Source organism: Chrysemys picta, chromosome 1, assembly GCF_011386835.1.
Source record: "Chrysemys picta bellii isolate R12L10 chromosome 1, ASM1138683v2, whole genome shotgun sequence".
NCBI lineage: Eukaryota > Metazoa > Chordata > Testudines > Emydidae > Chrysemys > Chrysemys picta.
In genome coordinates this window covers 332,793,204-332,809,619 of record NC_088791.1, presented here as the reverse complement: position 1 = coordinate 332,809,619, position 16,416 = coordinate 332,793,204, and the positions used below count along the sequence as shown (strand labels likewise).

At 46.6% G+C, this 16,416-nt stretch overlaps 1 protein-coding gene across 7 annotated transcripts in view; it reads left to right on the top strand.

The window, feature by feature from the left end:
- The window catches only part of CCDC83 (coiled-coil domain containing 83), a 32,820-nt gene extending 19,143 nt beyond the window's left edge, over positions 1-13,677 (top strand). For 5 of the 7 annotated variants that reach the window (XM_008170858.4, XM_005287581.4, XM_065581709.1 and 2 more), the window contains 6 exons: positions 1,811-1,902; positions 7,760-7,828; positions 9,171-9,292; positions 10,395-10,489; positions 11,191-11,378; positions 12,913-13,677. In XM_008170858.4, coding sequence (XP_008169080.2) covers positions 1,811-1,902; positions 7,760-7,828; positions 9,171-9,292; positions 10,395-10,489; positions 11,191-11,378; positions 12,913-13,089 — 743 coding nt within the window. In that variant the 3' untranslated portion in view covers positions 13,090-13,677. The remainder of the gene's footprint in view (positions 1-1,810; positions 1,903-7,759; positions 7,829-9,170; positions 9,293-10,394; positions 10,490-11,190; positions 11,379-12,912) is intronic. The other 2 variants (XM_042855985.2, XM_008170856.4) reach the window with 1 other exon arrangement.
- The last annotated feature ends 2,739 nt before the right edge of the window (positions 13,678-16,416 follow it).

Below are 16,416 nucleotides of genomic sequence, written 5' to 3'. Positions count from 1 at the left end.
TTCCTTCTTATTGCCTGTGATGGAGGTTGGAGCATTCACCATGCTACTACAAGCTTTCCCTTGCTTCTAGCATTGTGTATATAGTTGGTACGTGATTAACAGCTAATAGTTTTAGTGTTAGGATAGTTTAATAGTAGCTTTCCTTTTATTGGGGTACTTTTTTGTACTCTTAAGTTCCTGCCATTTGGGAACAGTGATCCACACTCCAGGTGCCTGAAGTGCCTAGGAAAACCTCATGTCCAAGACAAGTACCAAATATGCACGGACTTTAAATCCAAAACTACAAAAAGGATAGGAAAGTCAGACTAAAATACTTTCTGATGGAGGCAGCCGTATGCCCATCCTCAGAGCTTCCCCATTCACAGCGAGTACCGAGCACATCTGCCTTCAGACATTTTATTCTGGCCCTCAAGCTCCTGCCAGGGAGCGGGGTCTGGGGCTTGCCATGCTCTGGCACTCCAGCCGGGGGCTTGCCCTGCTCCGCATGTGCTGTGGCTTTGTGTGGCTCCCGGAAGCAGCAGCATGTTCTCCGTCCGGCTCCTATGCATAGGGTCAGCCAAGGGGCTCCGCAGCTCCTATTGGCCGGGAACCTTGTCTAAGGGGTCCGCGAAAGGTTGTCATTACCATAGAACATTGGTTTTCAACCATGGTCCATGGACCACTACTAGGGGTCCGCAGACTATGTCTAAGATTTCCAAAGAGGTTCACACCTCCATTCAAAATTTTTTAGGTGTTTGCAAATGAAAAAAGTTGAAAACCACTGGTCTAGGCTATATTTCCCTAGTTTATGAGACGGTCATGAGAGAGAGTATCAAAAGCCTTACTAAAGTCGAGATATATCACCTCTACTGCTCCCCACCCCCAGTATCCAGAAGGCTTGGCAGCCTGTCAGAGAAGGATATTAGGTTGTTTTGACATGATTTGTTCTAGACAAATTGATGTTGACTGTCACTTATCTTATTATCTTCTAGGTGCTTACAAATTGATAGCTTGTTTATTTGCTCCATTAGCTTTCTGGGAACCAAAGTTAAGATTTTGATGATTCCCCAATGACTATTACTTTTTGAGATTTGTCAGTTGGCCAGTTCTTAATCCATTTAACGTGTGCTCTATTAATATTGTATAGTGCCAATTCTTTAATCAGAATGTTGGGCAATATGAAGTGAAAGCCTTACAAAAGTCTAACACTATATCTACACTACAAGCTAAGGGTGTGATTCCCTTGTTCATATACATATACTAATCCTAGCTTTCATTGACCTAATGTGAGTATACACAGCGGAGGCATGGCTGAGCAGTGCCAAGTACGTACTCACCATTTTCAGTTGGGTTTGCACGCCTTCGCTGCTGTTGTCTGTGAGACCAGGGCTACACTGGTATGTATACTTGCACTCTCTCTCACAAGTCTGTGTACATGAGCAGAGGAAGCACGTTCCTAGCTCATAGTGTAGATATAGCCTATCTATATAGGATATAAAATCATACAAAGCACAGGACTTGGTGGTGATGGGGGCTTGGAATAGCCACCTGGGTACATACTCTGACTCCCTCTCGGGTTTGTACTTGCGTTGCTCACCCAAGCTGAAGCCTGTGCCTCCACATCTACACTACTCCTTTTACCCATGCTAGCTAGAGTAAACCTAGCATGATACACTTCCCTGTGTACAGTCACACCCTCACTGCAATATCGACATGCTCTAAAGAGATGCTGGCTGTAGAGTCCCATGAGCTCAGTAACACCGAGACAGTTATCTCATCATCTGCAGAGGGAATCAGTGACTCCTAATGATTTCTGCTTTGCTTTTGAAAGAATATTATAGACATACTCTGGAAACGACAAAAGAAAAAATGGACAGATTGGTTGAGAAACAAATGAATGAAAAGAAGGAATGGGCTACTGAGGTACTTTTTCTGCTTTTATACTGAATGCTAATCGTGTCTTGATTACAAATACTCATTCTCTTCTTATTGATTTTAAACTGGATTTAAAAAAAAAAAGACTGACTTGGGCCTTCATTAGTGGAATGACAGGGTATCTTATGGACTGGAACAGAATAAAATGAACTGTAAAATACTTCGTTGACCAATATTGTCATGCTCTTTATTCAAAGAGCTTTTACAAGGTCAGTAGCATCATCCCTATTTTACAGTTGGGGAAACTGAGGCACAGAGGCTCACTCAAGAACTTGACATTTTACTGGGAATTTAATTTTGAAAAATTAAAATTAGTGAAAATTTCTAAGAGTGTGGGATTTACAATAAAATGTTGAATTTATAATAAAAAAATACAGAAAGTGGCATGTTTTACATTTACAGACAAATGTTAATGTCCAAATATTGATATTTCTCGCAATTTAAAAAAGTCTCAAAAAATAAATGTAAACATGAACATGCGGAACAAAAAAAGGCAAATACAGAGTTTCAGTTTAGAATTTCAACTTAAATAACTTTTGACATTTCAAAAAATCATGAATAAGTATTTTTCGAATGCTGTCTTTGCAAAAACAAAACTGGCAATGAACAAAGCCCTGTTCCTGCAAACACATATTCTTAGTTTCAAACATGTGAGTAGTCCCACTGAAGTTAAACATGTGCATAAGAGTTTGCAGCCTTAGTATGTTCTTTTTTTGAAGTTTTATATTATGTTGTTTTCTCACTCAAGCATTAAGATTGATCCAAGAGTGGACCAAAATGGTCAGAAAGTTAGAAAAACATACTTCAGTTTTCTGTAGTCTAACGACAAACTGTTAGATTTCATCAATATATGTGGGATCTGATTCTTCTCTCATTTATACCAGTGTTAATATCCAATCAACAAAGTGATCTATGCTGATGGATCTGTATGTCCATCAGTAGGATCCCACACTTCATTAGATCCCGTTGAAGATTAGAAGTTTAGCTTCACTGGGTATGTCTACACTACGGGATTAATCCGAATTTACAGAATTTGAATTTTGGAAACAGATTGTAAAAAGTCGAATGTATGCGGCCACACTAAGCACATTAATTCGGCGGTGTGCTTCCATGTACCAGGGCTAGCGTCGATTTCCGGAGCGTTACACTGTGGGTAGATATCCCATAGCTATCCCATAGTTCCCGCAGTCTCCTCCGCCCATTGGAATTCTGGGTTGAGATCCCAATGCCTGATGGGACCAAAAACATTGTCGTGGGTGGTTCTGGGTACATCCTTCCCCTCTCTCCAGGAAAGCAATGGCAGACAACCATTTCGTGCCTTTTTCCTGGGTGAACAGTGCAGACGCCATACCATGGCAAGCATGGAGCCCGCTCAGCTCAAGACAGCAGTCATGAACATTGTAAACACCTCGCGCGTTATCGTGCAGTTTATGCTGAACCAGAACCTGCAAAACCAGGCGGCGAGGAGTAGGCTACAGCAGCGCGGCGGCAAGAATGATGAGGACATGGACATGGAATTCTATCAAACCGCGGGCCCCGGCACTTTGGAGATCATGCTGTTAATGGGGCAGGTTATAGCTGTGGAATGGCGATTCTGGGCCCGGGAAACAAGCACAGACTGGTGGGACCACCTAGTGTTGCAGGTGTGGGACAATTCCCAGTGGCTGCGAAACTTTCACATGCGTAAGGGCACTTTCATGGAACTTTGTGACTTGCTGTCCCCTGCCCTGAAGCGCCAGAATACCAAGATGAGAGCAGCTCTCACAGTTGAGAAGCAAGTGGCGATAGCCCTGTGGAAGCTTGCAACGCCAGACAGCTACCGGTCAGTCGGGAATCCATTTGGAGTGGGCAAATCTACTGTGGGGGCTACTGTGATGCAAGTATCCAAAGCAATCGTTGAGCTGCTGCTACGAAAGGTAGTGACTCTGGGAAATGTGCAAGTCATAGTGGATGGCTTTGCTGCAATGGGATTCCCTAACTGTGATGGGGCAATAGATGGAACCCATATCCCTATCTTGGCACCGGTGCACCAGGGTACCCAGTACATAAACCGCAAGGGGTACTTTTCAATGGTGCTGCAAGCGCTGGTGGATCACAAGGGACGTTTCACCAACATCAACGTGGGATGGCCGGGAAGGGTTCATGACGCTCGCATCTTCAGGAACACTCTGTTTAAACGGCCGCAGCAAGGGACTTACTTCCCAGACCAGAAAATAACGGTTGGGGATGTTGAAATGCCTATAGTAATCCTTGGGGACCCAGCCTACCCCTTAATGCCATGGCTCATGAAGCCATACACAGGCAGCCTGGACAGGAGTCAGGAGCTGTTCAACTATAGGCTGAGCAAGTGCAGAATGGTGGTAGAATGTGTATTTGGATGTTTAAAAGGTCGCTGGCGCTCGTTACTGACTCGGTCAGACCTCAGCCAAACCAATATCCCCATTGTTATTGCTGCTTGCTCCACAATCTCTGTGAGAGTAAGGGGGAGACCTTTATCTCGGGGTGGGAGGCTGAGGCAAATCGCCTGGCTGCTGATTATGTGCAGCTAGACACCAGGGCAATTAGAAGATCATACCAGGAAGCGCTGCGCATCAGAGAAGCTTTGAAAACCAGTTTTGTGACTGGCCAGGTTACGGTGTGAAAGTTCTGTTTGTTGAAAACCCGCCCCCTTGATTGACTCATTCCCTGAAAGCAAACCACCCTCCCCCCTTAAATCACAGCTTGCTTTTAAAGGAAATAAAGTCACTACCATTTAAAAATCATGTATTCTTTATTAATTGATTATAAACATAGGGAGAGAACTGACAAAGTAGCCCGGGTGGGGTTTGGGAGGAGGATAGGAGGGAAGGAAAAGGCCACTGAAAAAAATTTAATATAAATGACAGCCTTTTGGTTGGGCTGTCCACTGGGGTGGACTGGGAGGGTGCATGGAGCCTTCTTACACATCTGGGTGAGGAGGCTGTGGAACATGGGGAGGGAGATTATAAAACGGCTGCAGCGGCACTCTGTTATGCTGCTGCCATTCCTGAAGCTCCACCAGACGACGGAGCATGTCAGTTTGATCACGCAGCAGCCCCAGCGTTGCAACCTGCCACCTCTCATCTCGAGCGTCCCTCATGACCTCACATTCACTGGCATCTTTCCTGTACTTAGATACCGTGTCCTTCCACTCATTCAAATGAGCTCTTTCATTGTGGGTGCATTCCATTATTTCCAAGAACATCTCATCTCGCGTCCTCTTTCTCCGCCGCCTTATCTGAGATAGCCTTCGGGACGGAGGAGGGAAGCTTGAAAAATTCGCAGCTGCTGGAGGGATGGAAAAACAGAGAGAAGTTTTTAAAAAGATAGCATTGTTCTGTAAAATGTTATACTCTTTCACGGTGAACAACACTATTCACATTACATAGCACATGTGATTTCAGTACAAGGTCGCATTTTGTATCTTAATATTGAGTGCCTGTGGCTTTGGTGTTAGAGATCACAGACGCAGGTCCGGGCAACAGAATTTGGCTTGCATACGGCCATGGTAAGCCATTGTCTTTTGGCTTCTGCGCCCTCCTTTCCCACATACCAAGCAAAGCCTGTTGAGTGCTGTGGTTTTCCTGTTAACCTTCAGCAGCAGAAAACAAACTAACCACGCCCCCCCCCCCTCCAATTCTCTGGGATGATCACTTTATCCCTCCCCCCACCGCGTGGCTGGTATCAGGGAAGATCCCCGCAGAAACCAAACTAACCCCCCCGCCGCCATGAATTATCTGGGATGATCGCTCTACCCTTCCCCCCACTGCGTGGCTGGTATCAGGGAAGATCCCTGCTAGCCAAACATGAAAAGCTCATGGCCAATTCCCTCCCCCCCCATGCTTGGCTAACTGCAGGGAAGGATTTCTTTTGAGCCACACAGCCCAGTAGGAACGGCCACCTCTGTCCCCTTAATTAAATTCCCGTATTTCAACCAGGTTACCATGAGCAATATCACTCACCTGAGGATTACACAGCGAGATAAAGAACCGATGTTGCTTGAATGCCAGCAAACACTGGGACCATACGCTGCCAGGCTTTGTTGTGCAATGATACCAGATTATTTGCTACTAGCATGGCGTGGTCAAGTGTCCTACCATGGAGGGCGGATTAAGGCTGCACTGCCCAGAAACCTTCTGTAAAGGCTTTTGGAGTACCTCCAGGAGAGCTTCATGGAGATGTCCCTGGAGGATTTCCGCTCCATCCCCAGACACGTTAACAGACTTTTCCAGTAGCTGTACTGGCCGCGAATGCATCCCAAGTCCTCAGGGCAAATTAATCATTAAAAACGCTTGCTTTTAAACCATGTTTTATATTTTAAAAGGTAAACTCACCTGAGGTCCTTTCCATGGGGTCATGGTCTTGGGTACTGGCTTGGGAGGGTACTTCAGTCAGGGTGAGAAAAAGATCCTGGCTGTTGGGGAGAACGGAGTGCTTTGTGCTCTCCGCAAGCTCGTTGTTCTCCTCCTCTTCCCCGTCCGCAGAATCCTCAGGTGTGGCTGATAAGATTACCCCCGCCTCGGAATCCACAGTCAGAGGTGGGGTAGTGGCGGCGGCCCCCCCTAGAATTGCATGCAGCTCAGCGTAGAAGCGGCATGTCTGCAGCTCTGACCTGTCTGAGCTCCTTGACTTTCACGCAGCACTGCTCTGAGTCCCTATTGTGGCCTCTCTCCATCATGCCCTTGGAGATTTTTTCAAAAGTTTTGTCATTTCGTCTTTTCGAACAAAGTTCTGCTAGCACTGAATCCTCTCCCCATATAGCAATCAGATCCAGTACCTCCCGTACGGTCCATGCTGGTGCTCTTTTTCAATTATCGGACTGCATGGTTACCTGTGCTGATGAGCTCTCTGTGGTCACCTGTGCTCTCCTGTGCTGGAGAAACAGGAAATGAAATTCAAATGTTCGCGGGGCTTTTCCTGTCTACCTGGCCAGTGCATCCGAGTTCAGATTGGTGTCCAGAGCAGTCATAATGGTGCACTGTGGGATAGCTCCCGGAGGTCAATACCATTGAATTGCAGCCACACTAACCCTAATTCGAAATGACAATATCGATTTTGGCGCTACTCTTCTCGTCGGGGAGGAGTACAGAAAATGATTTTAAGAGCCCTTTATTTCAAAATAAATGGCTTTGTTGTGTGGACGGGTGCAGGGTTAATTCGATTTAACGCTGCTAAATTCGAATTAAACTCGTAGTGTAGACCAGGCCACTGACTTCAATTAAGTTACTCCTGATTTACAGTGGTGTGAGAAGAGAATCAGACCCATGGATTGTAAACATGTGATGCTAAACAAGGGATTCCTGGTAGTTCATTTCTTATAGGAGTCAATAATGAAGACAAATCTCTGATCCTGCAATCAAATTCACTAGTACGGACTTCTGTACCTGAAAGGAGCCCCACAGGATCAGGGTCACAACACTGAATTTGTGGTATTGCCTTCCTTCCATTGCAAAAGTCTGATTTCACACAGATAAGATTATAACTTCAGTGCAGGATAAATCAGAAATGGCAGATATGGAGGGAGGGAGGGAGAAAGCTCTTATTTAGGGAAACTCATATCAGAAATAATAACTGGTCACAAATTGCATTGGACTGGAACATCTGTGAGGAATAGCCGATTTGAGGGCTAACCCTCCTGCCTACCCCAAGCTGAGCCTCTTCAAGTCTCCCAAGAAAATGGTATAGGGGAACCTTGCACAGTTTCTAGTTCCCTGTGTGGATGTTTCCTGCCTCGAGGACTAAACTGCCCATTAAAAATGTTTTCCTCAAGTATGTGCCATTGTCAAAGTTCTGTCTTCAGAGAAGATCTGAAATTCTGTTTTCTCAGAATGCCGTAAAGCACATTGACAAAACCAGTCACAGGGAGATTGAAGAAAATGAATGGCTGAAGGAAGAGGTAAAAGGAGTATCTGGTTTTTCACGCCATGATAATTAGGGTTTGAATTTAGTGGTGGTCTGTAGTCATCACTTTGCTTCTTATTGTAGGCCTCTAAGGACTTCAGTGAGAAAGGTGAGCAGGATGTTGTCCTAAGTAAGCCAGAGTTGTGAGGGAAAGACAGGTTCTCGGTTTGTGACGTCAAGATGCATATCCTGTCACAATTGCAATGACAGCCAGAATCATGGCCCTGCTAGTGACTACACCACTCCATACAAGCAACTGTTTAATAAGTAGAAATGTACAAGATCATCCAGGATACAATTTTAGGGCTCAGTCCTTCAGACATTTACAGAATGTAGTTTAAATTTGTATTAAAAGCCGGTGCTGCAATAAAATAGGCACATGCTAATTTTTTTCCGTGGGTGCTCCAGCTTCCAGATGAGGTCTCACCAGTGCCTTAACACTTCCGTGTCTCTACTGGAAATACCTAGTTTGATGCATCCTAGGACTGCATTAGCCTTTTTCACAGCTGCATTACATTGATGGCTCATAGTTAAGGCTACGTTTTAGTCATGGGTATTTTTAGTAAAAGTCATGGACCGGTCACAAGCAGTAAACAAAAATTCATGGCCTGTCCATAACTTTTACTATATATCCCTAACTAAAACTTGGGCAGGGGGGCTGCAGGTTCTCTGGAGGAAGGGGGTGGACTGGGGATGCCACTGATGCTAGGGGAGGTGGCCTGGGACCCCTGCTGGTGCTGGGTCGGGGGGAAGGGTTGGTGGGGCTGGCTCCCTACCCGGCTCCGCGTGTCCCTGCAGCTCCTAGGCAGCAGAGTGGCCGGGGGCTCCACATGCTGCTCCTGCCACAAGCGCCGGCTGTGCAGCTCTCATTGGCCAGGAACTGCAGTCAATGGAAGTTGTGGGGGTGGGGCCTGCGGTCACGGGCAGCGCACAGAGCCCCCTGGCCCTTCCGCCTAGAAGTAGCTACAGGACCATGCCGGTGGGAGCCGGGGAGCCCCCCACAGAGGTAAGTGCCCCCCCATGTCCCACCAACTCCTAGCCCCCTCCCACACACCCAAACTGCTGCTGCTGCCCTACGGGCTGCCTGGCTCTGGCAGCCCCTGAGCCAGCACTGGCTGCTGCAGAAGTCCGTGACAGACTCGCAGCCTTACTTGTAGTCATCCTGTGATCAATCAATACATCCAGGTCGTTCTCCTCTTGACCTTCTGTGTTGTCTAAGGCAACAGAGGGAGCTAGTGTGAGACAGGATAAGAACTCAGGAAGCTCCAGGATCGTGACCCTTTGTGCAGGTCCCCCTCTCTTTCAAGATTGCCTCATGTTTTTCTCATCTGCGACAGGTTGAAATGTACCGAAAGGAAGTAAGTGACTTGGAAGCATCTGCTCAGCTACTAGAAGAAGAAAATATATATATGATTAGGAGCCTGTTTAACTGCAGACTTCAAAATCTTAAAATATCGGGGTAAGAATGGTTCCATTTACAGACCTAGGCCCAGATCCTCAAAGGTATATAGACACCTAACTTCCATTGATTTCAGTGGGCATTTGAAACCTAAATACCTTTGAGAATCTGGGCCCTAGAAACTACTTCTGCTGCCTCCACAGCTATTCAGTGTCCCTGGGCAGCAGAACCAATGCAGCTTTCCTATTCAAAAGAGGTAGAATTTGAGGATGTTGGGGGCATGCTTTGAAGCTCAGCTACCTTGTGACTCTGTATGCACCAGCACATCGGGATCAGGATGTGGGGGTGGCAGAGCTGGATTATCTCCTGCTGTACAGATCTCCCTTCTCCTCCTCCTCCCCCTCCCCCCCAAGGCTCACAATTTAGGGTTGCAGTCCTATGGTGTTGGGAGGAAGAATTCCTTCTTGCCACACCTCCCCCTATATCTAGCTGTGCAGGCTGGACAGCTCCTTATTGTTGGTTCAGATATTTGGGGGCGTGAAGGCTAATGCTCTAATTCAGTTTTTTCAGTCCCAAGTACCGCAGATGACAGGCCGTATTAAGCAGAAATAAGGGAAGAGGCTCTTGCATGGCACTGTAAGGGTACATTGCACAGCATGAAGTTCCTTCACATCTAATGGCGCTAACTTATTCCCCAAAAGAGAATTAATTTAGCACATGTGGTATGATAAACATAGTGTGTAACACCAGAGGTTATCAGTCATCTCTTTACTGCCCCTGCCCCGGGATTTCAGCCCTGCTGTAGCAGTCACATTTTAACCACAAAAGGGGTCTCTAACTCTCCTTGCTAGAAGAACCTTGGACTGCTTCTAAGTGAAGACTTTCAGCTCTGGTTTGGACCGTGTACTGATCCGAGACTGCATTTGTTTTCTTTGAATTTTATGGCAGACTTGAATTAGGGATACAAAAGAGCATAGTCATTAAGCTACCTGGCTGCCTCAATCACATTTTTAAACCATTGCATTATTCTGAGCTTGCGGTTAAATGTCAGCTGGCTTTTCGAGTACGTCTTTTCTGAAAACAAGGCATCGTTAATTGTTCCAGTTTCTAGGGAAATATGTTCAGAGATCTAATGTCATGTGTTTTTTTTTAAATTTCATAGGCATTTATTTCTTACCCAGGGAGCTGGCCTGCAAGTTCAAGGAGAGGAATTGCTTAGTGAGGACTTGGAAGGACTACAGGGTAGAGATTATGCAGGTAATGCACATGTCAAAAAGTCATGGAACTTTATAAGTAATCTTACATTAAGTACTTTTTGTCTGCAAAGTCCTTTGAAAACATTCTAATGTACATGGTGATCATTTAATCTACCACTGAAATGCAGTTATCTCGGGTTTAGCAGCCTGCACAGCAGCTCTACATCACAGTGCAGGACAGGAAAAAAATAATACACTATTGTATTAAGTGAAATAGATATTTAGGTCAGTAGGATGTAGTTTCCCAAAATGGAATTGGGCCAGGCCCGGATGCTAGGATCAAAAGATGCCTTGGATTTTTACTGCCCACGAATCATCATATACTGTCTTACATCTCATCTCAAAGATGGTCCCTCCAGCAGTACAGTGGCCCATGGTCTAAGAGGATGGTCTCAGTGTGTCTGTCCAAGACACATGCAGAATTAACTGTCAATTTGAGAGATTTTCCACTGGATTGTGCGATATACAGTGGTGCTATGGGTAGAGCAGCAGTATCTCAGCGGCTTGCATGTGCATTTGGCATAAAACTATTTACTCTTGTCCATTGCTCTTTTTTTACCTGTCCATATTGTATATTTGGGAGTCTCCCTGGCAACCTCATAGTAAAGATTACAAAATTACAATTTCCATGATAAGCTTTATTTCTAACCTTCACAAAGTATAACCCCATTAACATCTCATTGGACTTCCCCCCCCAAAAAGCAAAGACAGATGCTGGAGATGAAAGCACCAAGAGCACAGCACCCCTAGCCATGGAGAAGGAAGTGTTTTCAGATACTCAGTCAGAGACAGAGGCCGAGAAGCAGGAAGACAGCTATGAGGATCTGTGGGGAGAGCCAATGGCTCCTGCTCTCAACTATCTATTGTATGAAGATGAAAAAGATATCCAGGTAAAGGATAAAATCAATGGGGCTTCTTTCACTTACTGTGGCACTAGCTTTTTTAAAATCAGGAAATGAGCTACCAGCAGCACTGTTATGGCGAAAGGTGCTGTTGGCTTCCACATTTGGGATTATAGATTGTGACAAAGTTCCTCCTCTATCTTGGTGGGTCCTGCGCTTATTGGCGGATTTTCTTGCCTCAGAGATTCACCATGTGGGTTGGGGAACAGCCCAGAGACCTTCCCCTCTGGAAGAACTCACAGTCCAGGTCAATTGGGAGGTTTGGGGGGAACCCGGGCCCGCCGTCTACTCCGGGTTCCAGCCCAGGGCCCTGTGGACTGCAGCTGTCTATAGTGCCTCCTGTAACAGCTGCATGACAGCTACAACTCCCTGGGCTACTTTCCCATGGCCTCCTCCAAACACCTTCCTTATTCTTACCACAGGACCTTCCTCCTGGTGTCTGATAACGCTTGTGCTCCTCAGTCCTCCAGCAGCTCACTCTCAGCTCCTTGCACCTCTTGTTCCCAGCTCCTCACACTCACACCACAAACTGAAATGAGCTCCTTTTTAAGACCCAGGTGCCCTGATTAGCCTGCCTTAATTGATTCTAGCAGCTTCTTAATTGGCTCCAGGTGTCCTAATTAGCCAGCCAGCCTTAACTGGTTCTAGCAGGTTCCTGATTACTCTAGTGCAGCCCCTGCTCTGGTCACTCAGGGAACAGAAAACTACTCTTCCAGTGACCGGTATATTTGCCCTCTACCAGACTCCTGTACCCCACTGGTCTGGGTCTGTCACAAGATATACTGTATAAGTAGCCAGGGTGACACTCCCCATGAAAAGAGTTGGAGATGCTGCCATAGAGACACTGCACCCCAAGTGCCATTAAGGGTAATGTGTGGGTTCAAGTGCTCTCCTTTGTCTGGGCCTTAGACCTTTCTGAAGTTGGGGTTGGGAAGGGTAAATGGCCAGGCCACCTCTTCCAGACCTCACTGTCTGCGGGGAGGCTTGGGCTATGTCTACATGGCACTTTTCTCATTAAAACTTTTGTTGGTCAGGGGTGTGAAAAAAAAAAAAAAAAACACCTTGTCGGTGGGAAACGCCCTCCCGCTGACAAAGCTACCGCCCCCCACTGGGGCTGGTTTGATTTTGTCGGCAGGAGAGCTCTCTGCTACCGACAAAGAGCGGCTACACAGCACACCTTATGGTGGCAAGACTTGAGTGGCACAGCTGTGCCGCTGTAAACTGCACAGTGTAGACATAGCCTTGGACTAGGGCTTCCCAGGTGTAAGTGCAAAGGGGCACAGAGTGTATTTAAGGCTATTAAATCCCAGACTGAGTTGGCAGGGCTGACAGTTGGAATGGGAACCTTTTTTTACTTGTAAACTAAGCACATTTGATATGGAAATTATTGAACATGGAATCCCTTGAGGACATCTTTACCGAGTCTCTTTAAAAAGAAAAATAGTAGTCTTCTGAAGTGCCTCTCTTTTGCCATGCAATTGCTGATGAACAATAATATTCCCCGTCTCTTCTGCAACTCCAGGAACACTCAAAACTGGGTCCCCTGGGGACGAAACTGATGAGTGCAGTGGGAAGAGCCATGCCTATTCATGAAGAATTGAGAGAAATGTCAAGCAAATGCCAGTTTGAAGACAGTTTTGATACCTATAAATCAGAGGGCCACATCACATACCGCATGATCAAATCTGTATTTACTTAGGAACAAAAGGTCCTGGTTGGTTAAAAATAGACTAATTTATATTGCTCATTTAGAAATGTAATTTGAAGTTCATTAAATCTTTGATCTGTTTTCCAGGTAATCTGTGACACAATGCTTTATGGACGCTCTTTTCTTAAGTACCTAAAGCATTAGATTTAAATATTAGACAATTGAAATAGCTGGCTGCATTAACAGGAATGTCTCTAGATGGCTAATATAAAGGTTTCTTTCCATAGTACTATAGACGGTGGGCATGAACCTGCACATTCCTTGTGCAGTGTAAACTCCCACTAATGTAGATGGGGTGTAGCTAATGCAGGATCAGGGTCAATATTTGACTTCTATGGTCCCTACTTGCAGTCTTCCAGATATAGAATTCTAGTTTGATTAGACATTACAAACAGATAAACGTAGGCTGACATAAAAGGTGGAAGCTGCTAAGTATTTACTACTCGGTTTAAGCAAAGTACAGTATGTTGAGAATAATCCAAACTATTGCCAAAATATTTGGTTGAATGATTTTCTTTTCACCTCCATAAATCGAAGGATCAGATACATTTTAATAAATGGCATGAAATTAAACTGCAACACCAGAAAGTGGATTTAAAAATGTATATATTCTTCAGTTAAAGCAGGGGTCTCAAACTCAATTTACCTTAGGGCCAGTGCCAGTCCTCAAATCCTCCCAGTGGGCCAATGTCACTCATGCCACCCAGAACTCGCCCCCACAAAACTCCACCCCCCAAAAAACCTCCACCCTCCACCTGCCTAAGGCTCTTGGACGGAGTTTGGGTGGGGAAGGACGTCTGGGCTAGGGGATTGGAGTGCAGGCTCTGGGAGGGAGTTTGGGTGGGGGTAGGGGTCTGGGGTGCAGGCTCTGGGATGGAGTTTGGGGGCAGTAGGGAGTGTGGGGACCAGATGCAGGCTCTGGGAGGGAGTTTGGGGGATGAGGGGGTATGTCGGGAGGGGGTCAGGGGTTTGGCACTTACCTGGGGCTCCAAGGCGGGGCGGGCGGGCCTCCGTGCGCTTCTGCCCCCAGGCACCGCCACCACAGCGTCCCATTGGCTGCAGGAGTGCTCGGGGCAGTGCGCGGAGGCACAGCTCTACCCCGCCTCGCCCCTGGGCCTCAGGGAGGGGCCGGCAGCCACTGGAGTGAGCAGGCAGATGCCGCTCAGTATTGCTGCGCTGCCGGGGTCCCTGAGGGGGGAGCGCCTGGAAGCGGCAGGTGGGGCCAAGGGAGAGACCGGGCCCCAAAACTGCTGGAGCCTCACAGGCCATGCTGGGGAGGCTCGCGGGCCACAGATGGCCCACGGGCCGGGAGTTTGAAACCTCTGAATTAAGGGATTTTAAAACATGCTGGGCATATTGTTCAGACCTGTCATGATTATGGGGCTGGCTGTGTATCTGTCTCCTTGATCACTCTGAGTGCCTTAGGCTACGTCTACACTGCCACTTATGTCAGTAAAACTTGTGTAGCTCGGGGGGGGAGGGTGAATATTGTACCCCCTTGAGCAATGTAAATTTCACTGGCATAAGCACTCCTGCCGACAGCTCGTTGGGATTAATTATATCGACAGAAGAGCTCTCTCCTGTCGGCATAGAGCAACTACATGAGGGATCTTACAATGGTGCGTGCATTGGTACAGCTCTGTTGCTGTAAGCTCTCTTATGTAGACATAGCCTTACTGATTTTTCTGCTCTTTGAGCAGGACCTGGGTACTGTACCTCCTGTCTACCAACACCTATCGCCCTGCAGGCCTGACTGGGCTTTGGACATCTGTTTCCTTTTTTCAGGAGCCACAGTGACCAACAGCCTGGTTAGAACAAAGTATGGTTGTTTAGTAGTTGGAACAAAACATTGGACGAAAAAGAGTTTTCAAAACAACAAACAGCCTGTATGCATATTCAGTCTCATCTAATCTTACACTACATGACCAGCTAAGTTAGACAGGCTTTTCTCTTAAATTACAGGAACAGAACCAAAGCAATTTACCTTCTCACAGCAAGCCTTGAGCCTTCAGTGACCTAGTCTGTTCTCCACTCATGTGCCCTGCTCTGGGCTGTAGGTTTGTCATCACTGCAGCCGGCAGGTGATAACTGGGACTCTCCGTCAGCTGTTGCCCCCACCCATCTCACATCCCAAACACACAAATCTCTCACCCAGGTGGCAAAGGTTAGTCTGGCAATTCAGAGTTAAGGGTACAATAATTAGGAAGTATGAACATTACCCAAATTACCTGAACTCTGACCTCCTACCAATGCTGGCATTCTCCCAGTGCACTGAGTGTCAAATAAATAGACACATTTGAAAGCAGTTTTTGATAAGGACTAAAGCTAATAGGCTGGAAGTGTAAACATCTTGAATCCACTAAACTCCTCTTTATGAGCACAGTCCTGCAATGTGCTAAGTACTTTGGCCCCCATCCAGCAAAGCCCTTAAACATGTGCTTAATTGGATTGCAGCCAGTGCTTAGGATTGACTCCTCTCTGTATAATTTTCCTGTTGAGCCAAGCAGTTGTGGATTACATGGCTATGCATCTGTTTTATGTAAGTGTTAATCTTCACCACCCCAGGAGTGTCTATCACTTATTTGTAAAAAGTGACAGTCCTGTGGCACCTTATAGACTAACTGACGTATTGGAGCATTCACCCACGAAAGCTCTGATACATCACTTATTTAATTTTTGGTCTGGCTGATTCGCGGGAAGTGGGGGCTCAGAGAAGTAGGGGTGGAGCCTTCAGGGGAGGAGGCGGAGAGGAGGTGATTACGCCCCTCCCCTTTGTGCACGCGAGGCAAGTGCCTCACTAGCCTCGCCCTTGTTACGGCACTGCCTGTAGGAATTACTCAGTGACAGGAATGAATGTTGCAGAGCCCACTCCTGTGGGATCCTCCCACCCTGTCAATGGACCAGGTGCCATCCCACCATGTAGCTCCTTGCCTCATGCTTTTGCTGTCCCAGTAAGAGACGACAACAAAGAGTGCTACATGGGGGCTGGCTATTGAGCGAGCAATTTCTGGAACACTGGCCAGGTTTTCTTTCCTTCCCTCTACTCTCCTGTGTCTGTCTCTCTCACTTCTTGGCCCCCCTCCTGCCCAGCGTGTACACTTCTGCCCTCCAGTGTGGCTCTAGTTCTCAGTGACTAGCCCCACAGGTGGTTCCCTACTGCAGCTCTTTCCTCATCAAGACAATGAAGTGTTCAAACTGCATTGGAGCTATAATTCATGGACACTGCCAGCAGTCCCCACCAGAACTATAATTGAAAGCAGGATTCCTTGGCAAAGGCCCCAGTTTTGGAAGAGTTTCTAGGCAAAGCCATCCTGGAGT